The sequence below is a fragment of the Netta rufina genome (assembly GCF_964035555.1).
Source record: "Netta rufina genome assembly, chromosome: 20".
NCBI classification, from domain to species: domain Eukaryota; kingdom Metazoa; phylum Chordata; class Aves; order Anseriformes; family Anatidae; genus Netta; species Netta rufina.
The window spans coordinates 2,545,874-2,561,477 of NC_140144.1; the positions used below are offsets into that span (position 1 = coordinate 2,545,874).

Sequence of the window (15,604 nt, forward strand, 5' to 3'; positions counted from 1 at the left end):
GGTGATGGCGTGCAACCACCCTCCGTGGCTAAGTAGGGACAGGCACAATGCCCACGTGATGGGAACTGCATGCGGGACTCTTGTGAAAGTCATAGGGAGAGCATAATAAGTAGGTGCAGTGTTTTCTAAATTACATTGCATCCTACACTGTTTTATTTTGTTCATATGCCAGATCCTCCTGTATATAACAACAGCTACAAGGAAAGATCCGTGCAAACAAACACAAACTTTGAGATGAGTGGGCAAACGTTGCCATACTCAATTGGCATGAGGAGCAGGCAAGATATTAGGGGAAAAATAACTCCTGACCAGAGGAGATCAGAAAAATAAACTGGTCCCAGTTCCCCAGGTGAACAGAGTTGTGGTTATTGTGGCTTAGCACAGGTTCAGGCACAACTAAATGTAGTACAAGCTAAAGCAGCTTTAAAGAGCACCGTGCATCCTGAAGAAATAAGAAGTTAGTTACATATTTCACTTAAATGAATGAGTGCACTACGTCTTCCAAATGGGGTTGGTAAGCTACAGCAGAGAGCTTGCTTTGGGTGTCCTCCAGGCTGCTGGTGTTCAGTGTGGGCCTGCATGGTGCTGCACAGCGGTTCGCTGCTCTGAAATGGCCTTTTAAAAACTTTATCAGCTGCTTTAGAAGGTTTTGTTCTGTAGAGTTCTGTGGCTGTAAAAACTAAATCAGATCGCTTTTTCCTTTGTAAGCTAACCAAAGTGTTCCCAGTGACACCTAATGAGAGGACAAGGGGCAGTGGGAGGCAGCTGGAACATAGAAGGTTCTGCGTAAATGAGATGAAACTTTTTTACGGTGAGGGTGACGGAGCACTGGAACAGGCTGCCCAGGGGGGTTGTGGAGTCTCCTTCTCTGGAGATACTCAAAATGCACCCAGATGTGATCCTGTGTGACCTGATTTAGGTGTTCCTGCTCCAGCAGGGGGATCGGACTGGATGATCTTTAAAGGTCCCTTCCAATCCCTGATATTCGGTGATTCCCTCTGGTTGTCTTACAGATGCAGTTCTGAATTTGAGGCTGTTGACAAAAGACAAAAATATAGGTTGCTTTTTTATATCTTAAAAAAAAAAAAAAAAATTGTAGCAAGAGGTACATGATGAATCTATTTTCATGTAGTGATAGGTATGACAGTTTATATCTACCATTTTGATCATAACATTTGAGGTGTTGAAATTAACCCCAAATCAAGCATTATTGTCTGTGAAGTTCAGCTAAAAGGGTGCATGCAAAATCCAGAAATGTCTGTTGCTTGGAAACATGCAGTTAGGGCACCAAACCGTCCCATTGCTGCCCTGTAGCAGGAGTGTCAACTGGCGATTATGCAGATGGCGTGTTAGCGGTTACCGATTCAGAACATCTCAAAACATATATATTTTTTTCTTTGTCTTTCCTTTACTGGACTCTGAGCTGGCCACGGTTTCTTAAATGCTCCAAGTAATATTTTTTTTCTTCATCTTTTAAATTTCTTAATAGGTCACCTCTAAACCTGAACTTCCACTAGCTGTATTTTCTGTCTTTGGGATAAATCTCTCTCTGTTGGTGTGAGTTACATATTTATTTTGTCTTTTAACTTTTCTTTGTGTGTTCTTTTGCTTGTTTCATTGAAACTTTATAGTTGAACACTGTAAAGGCACTGAACAAAACTCTCGATTCCAGCTCTACTAGTTTAAAAAAAATAATCATTTAATCATTTAATCTGTTCTGCTGCTTTTAGTTTTTGTCCTTGCAACAAATTCTCCCGTACCCTTGCTGCTTTTTTATACTTGGGGACACTGAAAAGCCTTGGGATTATCCTGGTTTGCAGTGATTTGCAACCGTTCTGCAACAAAGAACAAGATACCAGAGATTACAGCTCAGTTTTCTTTTTGCCATCATGTACATTAGCCCTTGTTCGTTTGCTTGTAGGCTTTTACCTTGACCCTCCCTTGCTGAAGTTGCCTTATACCATGGGGTAGCTTTAAAAAGTACTTTTATGGTTGAAACTCTTTTTAGAACAAAAGCTGGTTTGAAGCAGAGCTGTAGAAATGAACGTTCATGAGAAGTTCCAGAAGAATTGCAGAATGCCTGCTCTGCAAAGAGGTGGTAGCGATGCCCCAAGGCTGCGCTTCCCATCGCTGTGCTGTAGGGAGCTGAAGCTGGGTCGGTGTCAGAGATGCCAGCGTTGGCCTTTTCCTGTTGGACAGGAGAGAAGTACAGAGCGGAGCAGAGCTGTAGAGGCTCTGGCAGCTTTTCCAAAAGGCAATCTGTAAGTTCATTTGTCTTGGGAGTGGTAGGTGGTAGCAGCTATTCTTGGAAAGCTGAGGGAGACAGTTAGCCATCAGCGTCTGCTATAAGGGCGTCTTTCGGTTATGAGAAAGGAGAATATTAGGAAATAACCATTAATTAGAAGGCTTTTGTTCGTGTACAAGATGACTGCAAGCATTAATTGCAGGGAAAATGTAGAGGCTCAGCATTATAAAGATCATTTGCAGCAAGGATAGCCTGATGTTATGGCGGTGAGTTTCTAGAGACCTTTCTTCAGTATTAAATAATGGAATTTTGGCAGATTCGTCTTTCCCTGAATTATTTTCTTTAAGTACTGTCAGAGATTAAGTCCCTGTTTTAAGTACAAAAATAATTCTGTTTAACTCTGAAGCTGTAGGTAGCATGTACATAGTTAGGCTGGCACGGTGTCCTCTCCCCATCAAAACCTAAAAGGAGGATCTGAATGAAGGTAACGGATTCATAGCTGCCTTTGTGTTGAGGCTTTTAGCTTCTCCTGAATTTTTTGCTTATATACTAGTTTTTAAGGCTGCTTTCTCTTTTGTTCTTGGCCATGTTTTCTCTGGACAGATGCATAATGTATGTCTAAAAGCAGCTGGACATGACAATGTAGGCTAATCCTTTTTTAAATCATTGCTGGAGTAAAGCAAAGGCCAGCTGTTGATCACAGAGCCTTTAATAGATTGCAGTTTAGAGGCTGTCTCATGCTGTTGGTCTCTAGCTGTGCACAATGCCATGTGGTCTGTTAAGCTGTTTGTTAAACTCTAGAGAAATGTGGAGGGATAAAATATTTCATATAAATGTTGCATCCAGTGAAACCTTATTAATTTGCAAAAGTTTTCTTTGTCTTCTATTGCATTTTAACTGTGTATGGTGTAACATATTCAGGCCCCTGATTTTATTAGGGTTTATCAAGCTTTGAGACCAATAGCATAGGTACAGGACTAATAATACAGAGGCTGTAGTGCTGCTTGAGTTGTCAACTTAGTTTAGGTATTTTCATCATTTTAGCTTGTAGGTTAGTGCACACATGTAACATCGGAAACAGAGAGGAAAAAAAATCCATGAAAGCTTAATTACAGTATGTGTGTGTTTAGAAAAGAGACGTTTGACAGTGCCTGCCCACTGCTGTGTAATATAATAGTATCTGTGATGCTTTAGGAAACCCAAAGGGATCTGTTTTACCTGGCTGGCGCAGAGTGCCAGGAGCGGTGCCTCCGTGCTGGCTACCAAGCAGCAGGTGAAGAGCACAACAACTCACTTGGGGGATGAAAAATAATTGACACTAATACATAGAAAGTGTGTTTAAAGCTCTTTAAAACGTGACTTAATTAAACTTGCTGCAATGCCAGAAAGTCACTTATATGTTTTAAAAGTGCTTACAGAAGTAGATTAAAGACTGTAAGAAAAACTGTGCGATCCATAAATGAAAAGAGTTGTGCAAGTGTTTACATCAATTCCTGCGTTACAGAGTTATGATTTCCTTTCCAGGCAGGTGAATTGCGGGTACATTATGGGAAACTTTAAACATGCTGTGGTTTCAACTCAAAAAGGTGATGAAGAGGGAGATTACTAACCTAGTTCTGTTATTAAAAATAAGTAATTAAGTTGTGCCGTCCATGTGCGTTTGTTAAGACCTGGGCCTATGTATGCTGCTTTGGAACAAAGTTTGGGTTTATGGCTAGAAGGAAAGGGAAATAAATGTGCTGTCCTACATAGCCTTACTTCAAACTGGCTATGCAATTTGATGCTTTTTATTTGATTTATGACACCACATAGGGAGTCACTGCTTGTGGTTCTTGTAGCTGTATTCCTGTCCCATTGACAACTTTTGTACTGGCAATAGCAATGCTTCCAACATTTGCTGTGAGATCTGGAACACAACCTCTCTCAGATATGCATGTGAACAACATTAATATGGGGTCTTAAATATATTTACCTTTGACCTTTTTTTTTTTAGGTTATGAATTCAGTGTTTAAGACTATTCTGGACTTGACATATCCAATAACCTCTATGTTTTCTGGAGCGGCTTTTAACAATAGCATCAACAACATCTTCAAAGATAAGCAGATAGAGGTAGGTTGTTTACCCACTTTATGTACAGTGGATGACTTCACTGTGTTCTGTTGTAACAAATTTCTTTCTGCCTTTCTTCCATTCTAGTATTATGATAGGGCTGTGGGGTGCTTGAAAATGTTTAAACTGAATGCAATGTTACGTGAATATGGGAGGGAGGATATTCTTTCATTTTGGTGGATTTAGAAAAATACAGGTGGAGTAGATTATGTTTAGCTACTTTTGCTCTGTTTGACAAAGGGATCCAATTGTCTGAGAGCAGAAGTTAGAATTGTGTCAGTGAAGTAAAATTGCTGAGATTGTTATATCATTTTCATGCAAGTTGGGTCTAAGAGACACAACCAAAAGGAGGTCTTTAAGAGGGTCCCAATTTTTTATTTTTATTTTTTTTAAGATTGAGTGTTTGTGAACAGCCTATTGAAAACTGAAATAACATCAAAGTTTTCTGTTTTGCATATGGTGACTGTGATCGCTAGATGTATGATATACCTGATCTGATAGCCACTGTCCTCTGTTCCCCAGCAGTAGCAATTTATAAAGTAAAATATCAGTGGTTGTCTTTCTAGATCACCAAGCTTAAAGAAGGTTTGGGTAGTCTCGCAGCCTTACATCATTTGCAGTTTTAGCCACATTATTCCTGTGTTTGGAATCCTTGTGATAAAAGATTCATAAATATATTTAAAATACAGTGATAACTTGCTGCATAATCCAAAACATTCCCTACTTAAATGCAAGGATGAAAGTAAGTGATTAATCATCACATGGGGTTTAAAATAGCATTTTCCTCTGTGGATGGTGCTGGGAACAAGCAGGTTTTAAAGTGATAAGGCCTTCTGAGACTGGAATTATTTTTGTTTTGTTAGCTGGACAACACCAACCACACTTACTCCTTCAGTTGTGTGTATCCCTTCCTGAAACATTCAAGCTTCTATATTTGGTTTCAGCAGTGCCTGATAAGAAAACACGACTGTTGAGTGACTAACACAGCTCCTTTCTCCTTGATTTGGTGTAGTTGGGGAGCTGCCTGTGTGCAAAGCACTGAGACCCGGGCAGTCGGGTAGACTACCCAAGTAGACCCTGGTACCCAGGTAGACCCTGGCTTCTCCCAGTTAACTTGGTGTGACTCGTGGAATGGCACAGCATGCTGCAGTGTGAGCTTGCAGGAAAATGCCGAGGAAAGCTTTGAGAAGTGACAGAATGGAGGAAGGTCTCCTCTGACCTTGGGTAGCCCTTTCTTCCCATGGCTTACTGGTTTATGATCGCTGCTGTTGATTTCAGCAGTACCTTGTACTTGCCTTTAAGATGCAGCAGACTTCTTTCCTACACTATGATTTTTATGTAGTGCAGCTGTAATTGTATGATCTGTTCTGACCTTCTGGTCACAGGAAGGAAACTTTGTCCATGAGAAATCCAGTTCTGAGGCATACAACAGCATAAGCTGTGTGAGTGCAGGGTGTCACAGGCTAAAACCCTTCAGTCTGTGCCTGAGGATGTCTTTGAGCTGGAAGACTTCCATCAGATAAATAAGGAGAAATGTTGTGTGGCTCTGGAAGGAAGGAGGCATTTACTCTTAATTGCAATTCATACTGTCAGTATGGGTTAGCCAGGCATGTCAGTAGACAGACGGAAACTGAAAGCTGCCCAAGTGTAAAAAGTAACTTATAAAGTGACAAAAGCATTAAGCCTGAAGAAATCTTTTCTAAAAACATTATTTCAGGACATCCCAACTTCAAATTTCTGTTTTTTTTTTTCTCAGCAGTTGTAGTGTTTTTGGAGTAGGGTGGGTAGCAATGATTTCCAGTAAATGGATATAGCAAGGGTTGGTTCCAGCCTTACAAACACAGGTGCTGTTTGGATGCTTGGCAGCTCCTGCTCCATCCTGGCAATATTCCTGTTGAACTTAGCAGAACCTGAGCACTTCTGCCCATGTGGCTAGGTTGGGGACTGTACAACTGTTAGAAAAGCTAAAAATTAAGAAGAACTGGAACAGATTATCCTTTTTACTTGCCCTGGCTGTGAGGTGTCACTCCTGCACTTCTCATGTGTGCCCTCATCCCTTTTCTGCATCGCAGCTAGGGAGTATAATCGCTTACGTTGAACTGTTATTTCTGTCATCGAAAGGGAGGTTTCCATTTTCTCCAAAACTTGCTCTCGAACAGCTCTTGTCACGTAGGTGTCTCCAGAATCCTAGCAGTGTTGTTTGTGGGGTAGCCCTGGTTACCAGCAACCCCCGTGATTGCTGCTACAGGTTTCAGCCAAAGGCGCTCCAGGAGAAGAAATCAGCCTACGTGAGTCCTTTAAGGAAAGCACGCAGAAAACCAGGGCAGGGCTCTTGGAAGATATTTCCTGAAAAATACAGTTACTGTTCCTCTGAAACTACCCATCCTAATGGAGGGAGGACAGACTTTACTCCTGATAAGAGCATTTCCTGACATCTGCAGAGAAATGCCATTTGCTCCTTGCCTGCCAGTTACAGAAGCATCATGTCCACCCAGACAACAAGAATTGTCCTTCCGTATAGACACAGAAGCTTCAGTTTGTACCTGGAGAACAACAAGCTTTCTTGCCTCAATTCAGAGCCTTAGCTTTTCAGCTTTTAGCAGATGACACTGCAGTGCTTCCTCTGGGAAGAGCTGGGGGTGCCAGATCAGAGTATGTATCAGAACTGGCACAGGTTGCTCAGAGAGGTTGTGGAGTATCCTCCTTGGAGATCTTCTAAAGCTACCTGAATGTGGTCCTGGGCACCCTGCTGGAGCAGGGGTTGGACCAGAGGGACGCAGAGGTGCCTTCTAGCCTCAGCCATGCTGCGATCCTGTGATATCCCAGGAGAGCACCAGGAATTTTATCCCTCATGCCAGAAAGACAAACTGCTCTTGCAGGCCATCTCAGCTGGAGTTTCTGGTGTGAGAAATCTGAAAAGAAAGCTTTTGTAAATCTTGTTTGGGGCTTGAATAACATTTTGTCTTGAAAACAAATGATCCTCCCCCTCTGCTCTGCCCTGGTCAGGCCTCACCTGGAGTACTGTGTCCAGTTCTGGGCTCCCCGGTACAAAAAAAGACAGGGATCTCCTGGAAAGAGTCCAGCAGAGGGCCACAGAGATGATACGGGGCCTGGAGCATCATCCATAGGAAAAAAGGCTGAGAGACCTGGGTCTGTTCAGCCTGGAGAAAAGACAATGAGGGGGAATCTCATCAATGTGTATAAATACCTGAGGTGTGGGAGACAGAGCGATGTGGCCAACCTCTTTTCAGTGTTCTGTGGGGACAGGACAAGGGGCGATGGCCACAAAATGGAGCCCAGGAAGTTCTGCACCAACATGTGAAAGAACTTCTTCATGGTGAGGGTGACGGAGCACTGGAACAGGCTACCCAGGGGGGTTGTGGAGTCTCCTTCCCTGGAGATATTCAAGGCCCATCTGCATGCCTACCTGGGCAGCCTGCTCTAAGGAACGTGCTTTGGCAGGGGGGTTGGACCCGATGATCTTTCGAGGTCCCTTCCAACCCCTTCAATTCTGTGATTCTGTGAAACTATGTATGAAATGCCATCTTCAAGTGTATAATAGGTTGTGATTTGGTTCCCTTCATGCATGAATATGCAAGGAAGTGTAGCTTAGGCTTCTTTCCCTGTTCCTGTATTTTTGCTTAAAATGTGGTTGATGCACTGAGATCTGTGATCATCGGAATATCTTTAGTGCAGAGAGGCACCCCTAATACTCCTGTAGTCACACTTTATTCGTCCGCCCCTCCTGTGGCATTTATACCAGATGGATTGTAATACTTGTGCAGCATCTGTTAGTTCTCCTCAATTCCACCATCTTCACAGAGCTGCTTAAGAGATTAAACTCACTAGGAGGAGGAGGAGAAGAAGAAAAAAAAAGAAAAAGAAAAAAAAGACCTCGGCAGTTCACAATTTCCTGTTGAACAGCACAAAAAGTTTGCACCAGAAGTGCTAAAGGGGGAGTACTTCTCAGCTTGTGCTGGCAGCTGTAGTCCAAAGCCTTGCTTGGCTAATCCAAGCTGTGCCAGGGAAGGTTCGGATGCCTTACCCTGTGTGAAGCATCTGAGGCTGCATGGATGGGAAAGCAAGTTTACCTCTTCAGTCTAGATTCAGCTTTGTGTGATTGACGGAGAACTATCAGCTGTTGTTCTCTTGGCATAAGTAATGTTTGTTCAGACAAGTCCTCCTTTACCTTTGCAGGCTGCCCTTTTACTAGGCACCACAAAGACTTTCCAAAATGTCCTCTTTCCAACAAGCTCCTGTGCAGTTGGGAAGCTGCCTCCCATTCCATTTTTCCAGCTAGCAGGGTGTGAGTACAGGCACTGAGACGCAAAGGAGAACTCCCCCACCCAGGAACAGGGCTGTTTGGTTTTGTCTAGCTTCTGTTGAACAAGCTAGCCAAGTCCTTTACAAGTCTGTTCTCTTTTTGTGTATTATCCTGCTTATTAGGTAGGTTATGTATCACATTCCTGACTGCTATTTTACGCTGCAGTATCTCAAGCAGCTTTTGGGTTATTCTTGAAAATCAGCCTTGCAGGATGTTCCTGTAAGTAATGCTGCAAAGCTTTGTGTTGTCATCTTTGCCTCTTGGCAGCTTTGGGTCTCAGCAGCATTACTCCGTATCTCCTGCTGAAATGACTTCATCACCATACAGTACAACATAAAAGTCATTTACAGTGGAAGAACATTGCTCAAAGAGGGTCAGAACTCATGTTCTTCCCTCATTTTGTCTTGGGCTCTGGTATTGCAGGAAGTGAAGCAAGGGTGGAAGAAAAAAAAACAACAACAACAAACAAACCAAACCCAAAAAAACTTCATTTTAAAGAACAGCAGATATCAAAAAAGGTAAACTCCTAGTATGAGCTTTCTGTTACCTTCTGTATGATGTACAGTCTTCTGGAACTTCTGGAACAAGTGCTTTTTGCTATTAAAGTAATTATTTTTCTGCCTTGGTTCTGCCTGAGGTATTTGCATAAGAAACAAATTTATAAGCTTAAACACAAAGCTGATGGATTTTTCTCCACTTGCGTCTCCAGCCCTGTCTAGATGCAGCGGTTGTCACTGGCTTCTGTATTAGGCACAGGTTTTAGTTTAAGTGCAAGGTTACAGATTTGGTAAAATTAGGCCCTCCTCTGTTGCAGGATTTGTGGATTCCTTACTTCACCATTACAACTGACATCACTGCCTCAACAATGAGGGTCCACACCGATGGTAAGTGTGCAGGCAGCCTCCTGCAGCGCGCCCTAAACAGGGATGTGAGACTGAAGTGCTACCCCTTGTTCCTGTGGTTTTCATCCTCTTTCAATTTGCCTTTCCTTTTGTTTCCCCCTCCTCTGTTATTTGCTGAGCACCAGCCTATGGCAGTACGCATAACAAGGAGCAGAGCTGTGGGGAAGAAATTAACTGAGACGCTGAATTCACTGTTTAGAGAGCAAATGGCTCCGTTGGCACCGTTCTGTTCCCTTAAAGCATTCTGTGAAGTGCAGGTGTCCTAACCATAAATCAGAATTAATGCAACAAACACGTTTTAAGTTTCAAATTCCCCATAAATGAAGATGTATTCCCAATAAAGAGACTCCTGTGGCTGAAGCAGAAGCTGGGTTAGGTTGTCATTTGTGTCCAGGCCTCCGTGTTTCTCTGGTGGAAAACTGTAATTCGCCTTACAGTGACTGAACAGAGGAGAAAGATCTGAGCTGTCTGCTCTGCTTTCTTGATGTGGTGGCAGCCCTGTGGGATACTTGCTTTAGCTTTTGTCTGGCTATTTGGGGTAATGGTGCAGTGACTCAGGCTTCAGTGAAAACAGCACAAGCCTTCAGGGTGCCGCAGATACTTCTGTGGGCAGGTGAAACCTTTGCTGCCATGCCTCTGTTATCTTCTGAGCTGGCTGTCCACCAGGTAAGGCTATCCATTCCTGCAGCCAGCGTGGGGCTCTCAGAACCCTTAAACTGCTGCTGACCCCGGAGTATTGTTGTCTTAGGACAACCAAGGGAGCTAAAACAAGCAGAAAAAGATTAACCTTTCTTAGACATTATTTTCTAGTTCTACAGCAGGTTAAGCCAAGAGGTAGATGAAGAAACTCACTCCACCTATTTGCTTGCCCCTGCTTCCTGCGAACACTGACAGTAGCACCTGTGACCAGGAATTGCTCTGATTAAAATGGGTTGAGAAAAAAAAAAAAAAACTCTCCTGCAAAGGGTGGCTGGAGTCAGAGAGGGAGGAGAGCAGTCCTGACTTGGATCACAAGCTTCCCTAGAAGCCCCCCTTAATGCAATTAAAATCCTAACCACTGCAGCTGCTAAACAGGTTGCTAACTCAAGCGTGTGCCAAAGTGCATAGGGTGCTGGGTAACTGTGAATAACTCAACAAGTCAGCATTTTTCTTCTGTAGAAGTTCCAACTGGACTAGAACTATTAATAATAAAAAACAAGCTTGCCAGCATTGACCTATGCTAAGCAGGAGGAGTGTTTAGGTTACACTTATAAAAAGAACCGTTACATGGTTTTTAAAAAGCAAAGCAAAAAAAAGTCAATTCCCAGTTTGCAGGAAAGAGGGGCTTGTTTGAAACATCAAGTAGGTAACTAATGAGAACTGAGCCATCGTTATAGTTCTTATGTATTTTGGATATTTTAAAGATTGACTTCTTAAACAAAATTGCTAACTTCTTAAACAAGATTACTGGCATCTTTGGAACTATAGTGTCATCCAAATTCAGCTGTTGCAAATGTTACAAGGAGAAAAATCAGTAAATAAGACCCTTGAAGCAGAATGGCTTAAAGGAAACAGATCCAATCAATTTCTACTTGATTAAACTTTGTTTCTAACAGCTTAAAAGATTTTTAACTTTCTTCATTACAGTACTGTTAACAGAAATGTCCTCAGAAGAGATAAGATCATCACTGTGTACTTGCACTAGTTCTATAAGTGAAAACGTTTGCTTATTGCAGAGCAGGGAAAGCAGAATTTCTGGGCTTCTGCAATCAGTATTTTTCATGTTCAGCTCCTGCTAAACTCCTGCTAAAAGTCTGTTTTCTGTGGATCTTTGTAGAGCATAATGGCTTTAGCTGCACTTCAATCTGCTTATTTCTTCTATTCCTTTGTCCCCAGGAGAAGCCTTTTCCTTTCCGTATCAGTGTAAGCTCAACAAAGCACTAAAGATGATCCCTGCAGTCAGGCATATGCTGAAATCTCTTTAAAGGCAATGAATATGAGGCATGTGCTTAAAACTGTTTCCTAAGGCCTTTGCCTGACTGTAGGTCTGAATGGCCTTTCTTTTCCCCTAGCCAGGATTATGGTATAGAAAATAATAAACTGCTTTAATAACTTTCTAATAGTATTCTCAGGAGAACCTCTATCTCCTGGTTACTGTAAGGAGTGTGAAAGCCTACCCCATCGCTGTGGCAGTGTGTTAATGCTGTTACCATTCCCCCCTCCTTGTTCCTGCAGGCTCTCTGTGGAGGTACATCCGTGCCAGCATGTCTCTCTCTGGGTACATGCCTCCGCTCTGTGACCCGAAGGATGGGCATCTCCTGATGGATGGAGGTTATATCAACAACCTTCCCGGTAGGTGTATGGATCGGGTGGGAAGGAGTTACTGAGAATACATCCTGTCATACAGTCTGCAGAACTTTGCCCTCGTGATTATTTTCCCAAAAAAGAAACAAGGACAAACATTGCAGACACCTTTAATCTCGTGATGGCTACCAGGAGTCATTGTTCTCAGTTTCCTAGGTGTTTGCTTTACCAAGGCTTTATTAAGACTGTTCTTTGTTATGAACTGTTTCCTAATATTTCTATTCCAAAAATATAATTCCAATTTAGTGCTCACTGAAAGGAGAGCAGAAATTAAACTGCATGTATATAGTTTATCTTTGTGCTTCTTTTCAAAAGTATCACTTGAATAGGAACTAATTCAGAGAAAGCAAGAGTATTAGTTCTTCATTATTCAGCCTGGTGCCTGTGTTAGTAGAACATGTGCATCAGAGCACTCGCTGGAGGACTGTTGAAAGTAAATGACTGTTGATATTGAAAACAGCGTAGTAAAATTCTCTTTTCTTTATTGTCCAGTTGTGAGTTTTAACTGTAACGTAGGCGCAGAATTGAAGCAGTGAGTATTTTGAGTAGCTTTGTTAAATCAGATGTCTATTCTTGAGAGCAAGTCTGCCAGTGTGCCTCCCTGAAGAGCTGGCAGGATGCACAAACTGTGCTTGAGAGGAAAGAGTGGGCAGCCTCGTGCCAGTGGGGGCTCCTCTGACAGATGCCAGCTTCATCCTCCCAGCCTGGAGGGGACAGGGCTAGGGGTTGAGCTCAGCGCCCAGAGCCTGAAGGGTGCAGCTGGGGTTTTGGTTAGCTGCGAGTATGTGGCAGAGGTGGAATTGTGTGGTGTATGAGTGCTGATGTGGAGCAAGGGTTGATCTGAGGGCTGAACCCAAAAGGGATCAAGGTGCTTGAATTCATTTGTGCTTATCTGGGATGTGTTTTGTGTCAGGGCTGTCACTGTGGTCAGAAAGCATTGGAAGGTAGGTGGGTCAGTGGGATGGCCAAGACAGGAAAGAATGTATGGTGCCATTTCAGTTTGCGTACAAATAGAAAGAAATCCAAGTTAGAGACTACATCTGAGCATCCTAAAGCTTTTGCATGTTCAAGACAAACCCAGACTGTATTTCCTCATCAGGGCTGTGTTTGCCTGAAAAGCAGAAATAGGAAGAACATAAAATATACCCCCCCAAAATCTGCATTTGACATTTGGGGTGTGTGTCTGTAAGCAAAACCATGAATTGCAAACCAAGACACTGTTTTCACCTGTATATATTGGAAGAGTGCACGGAGCATATATACAGGTGACACTGGGTGGAAGAGATGAATAGACTGAACCAGCCCAGTAATAGAAGTACAAGTTACAGAACAGATCTGATTTAAATAAGTGTCTAAATTAAGCACCTAAATTGGCTCTTCAGAGCTGTGGTTTTCCTACGCATAACTATTCTGGAAACTGCAACTATCTTGGACTCTGGGGGTGTGGAAGGAGTATAAATTCATGCTGTAAGGTGTGTGTCCTTCTATTCCCTCCTTTGGCACTTCCCTAAATTCTCACCCATATCCAAAGGCTGGAGCTAGTCCTTATTCTACTGACCTTGAAGTAGGAAATGTTGCCTCATGTCTCTCTAACTTCAAATGCAAATCTTTCTCTTGGATCCCAAGGCTTTTTGTAGACTGAAATCCTCCCAGCCTCTCTTTGCTATTGGGTTCCTTTGCTGCTCCTTCTCTTTGTCTCCTCTCTGCAGGTTTGCACCTCTGCACTGCTGACTCTCCTCTTTAAGGCCATTACCAATTGTTCTCTCTCCGGGTTCCCCAGGGCTTTGTTCATATGGGACTTGCCATGCTTTAAGTAGTCTGGTGTAACCGTGGACTTGTGCTGTGTGTGTGTCCTCGCTTCTCTCCTCTGTTCCCTGCCACACAGGTTTGCTGCTTCCTTCGCGTTGGTTTTGGTGGCAGTGCGGTGTTGGTGAGTCAGGTCAGCCTGCTCATGTGGGGGAAAGCTTCCCCAATACATGATGTTTACCAGTGGTTCAGCGATGTGAACTCACCCTGCTGCTATGTAGGGGCTCACTTTGGTGCACAGTGGGATCTCGTAGCTCAAATAGAGCATGTGGGGTAGGAGCTTCCTCAGGGAAACAGTTTCTCAACGGAGTTGCTGCAAACTGAAGCTGTTCAAAGAGATGGCTTGTGGTAGGTATGATGTCAAGTTACATACATACAGCTAGAGAGTATATATAAGTTTAGCTGTGCAGCACCAGAGTTGACATCAATATTGGAAAGTGTACTGATGTGACCTTCTTTCCCACTAGCTGATGTTGCAAAGTCCATGGGGGCAAAGGTGGTGATAGCGATTGATGTGGGGAGCCAAGATGAGACCGACCTCACCAACTACGGCGACTGCTTGTCTGGCTGGTGGCTGCTCTGGAAGAGGTGGAATCCCCTGGCTGAGAAAGTCAAGGTATTGCAGACTTCATTGCAATCACCGCTATTTTTATGTGCAGAGCAGGAAGCATTCCCTTGGTTATTCAGAGAGCAAGCCTGGTAACAGGCCATGTTGTTTCTTGGATTTGAGCTCATACTGATGGATGAAGAAAGCTGGGCAGTGCCTTGACACCAAAGGAAACAGAGCATCGGGGGAGAGGGTAGAGCCCCGCTCCGCAGAATGGGGCTGCAGAAGGTCATAAATTGTTAGAGCACAGAAACCTGTAGGTGTGGTTAGTTTTGATAAAGTCAGAATTTACAGATTTCACCAATAAAAGTAATAACTTAGTCCAGTTCAGTGTTTCTATCCTAATGTCTCTAGATGGCTGACTAGGGAGGTTTTAGTGCTAGGCAGTAATTAACAGTACAACTACTACTCATAAACACTGGGCTGCAGAGTATGATTTTTTTTTTCTTGTTGAATGCAGTCAGCCAACTCTATTAAGTATTCTTCTGCATTTCCTAAGCTATCTGGCCCTGCAGCGCTCCCCAAAGTGAATGCTGTTTTTTCATTTACCCACTGTGATTAATGTGTTCCCATTTTGCAATTGGAAATAAAAACCTTGCTTCCCAAAGTTAGGCGAAATATTACAACCTGTGGGTATTGCTCTGTAATCTCAAGTTATTCTTCTGTAATAAATCCCTTCCCTGAAAAGGTCTCGTCTCCCTGAGAAGTGGCCTGACATCCTTTCTGGAGCTGGTGCAGCTGAGTGTCCTGCTCAGTCTTGGCAGAGCTGATGGTGCTGCTCCCAGCATGTAGTGGGAATGTCTGGCTGGGGAAATGAAAGACTCTGACTCTCCTCAGTAGTGCCCTGTGAAATACTGCGACTGCCCAAATGGCAATAGTCACAAATGAAAACACATGGGATTCCATTTTCTTAGAAATTTATTTTTAGATTTGTGAGGGTTGTGAAACACCACAAAAGGTTGCCCAGAGAGGCTGTAGAGTCTCTGTGGAGGTGTTCTCACCCAGGTGGACATGGTCTTGGACAGCCTGCTGTAGCTGACCATGCTTGAGTATAAGGGGCTTGGACCAGAGAGTATCAAAAGGTCCCTGCCAATCTCAATGATTCCGTGGTTCCGAGAAATCCCTGCTCTGATACAGTAGTGATCAAGGCAGAAATCAGTGATGAAGGATCTCTCAGCGAAGCACAAACCTTTTTCTGAAGTTCACTACATCCTGAAATGGAAGACTCAATTCAACCTTGTGCTGCAGCGATGTGTCTGACTTTGGA

General features: G+C 43.2%; 1 protein-coding gene across 1 annotated transcript in view; it reads left to right on the forward strand.

Annotated features, from left to right (window-relative positions):
- PNPLA7 (patatin like domain 7, lysophospholipase) overlaps positions 1–15,604 on the forward strand; it is a 134,535-nt gene that overhangs the window by 102,208 nt on the left and 16,723 nt on the right. Inside the window, exons 28-31 of the mRNA XM_084299130.1 lie at positions 4,239–4,355; positions 9,494–9,563; positions 11,796–11,912; positions 14,198–14,346. Of these exons, the coding sequence (XP_084155256.1) occupies positions 4,239–4,355; positions 9,494–9,563; positions 11,796–11,912; positions 14,198–14,346 (453 nt within the window). The remainder of the gene's footprint in view (positions 1–4,238; positions 4,356–9,493; positions 9,564–11,795; positions 11,913–14,197; positions 14,347–15,604) is intronic.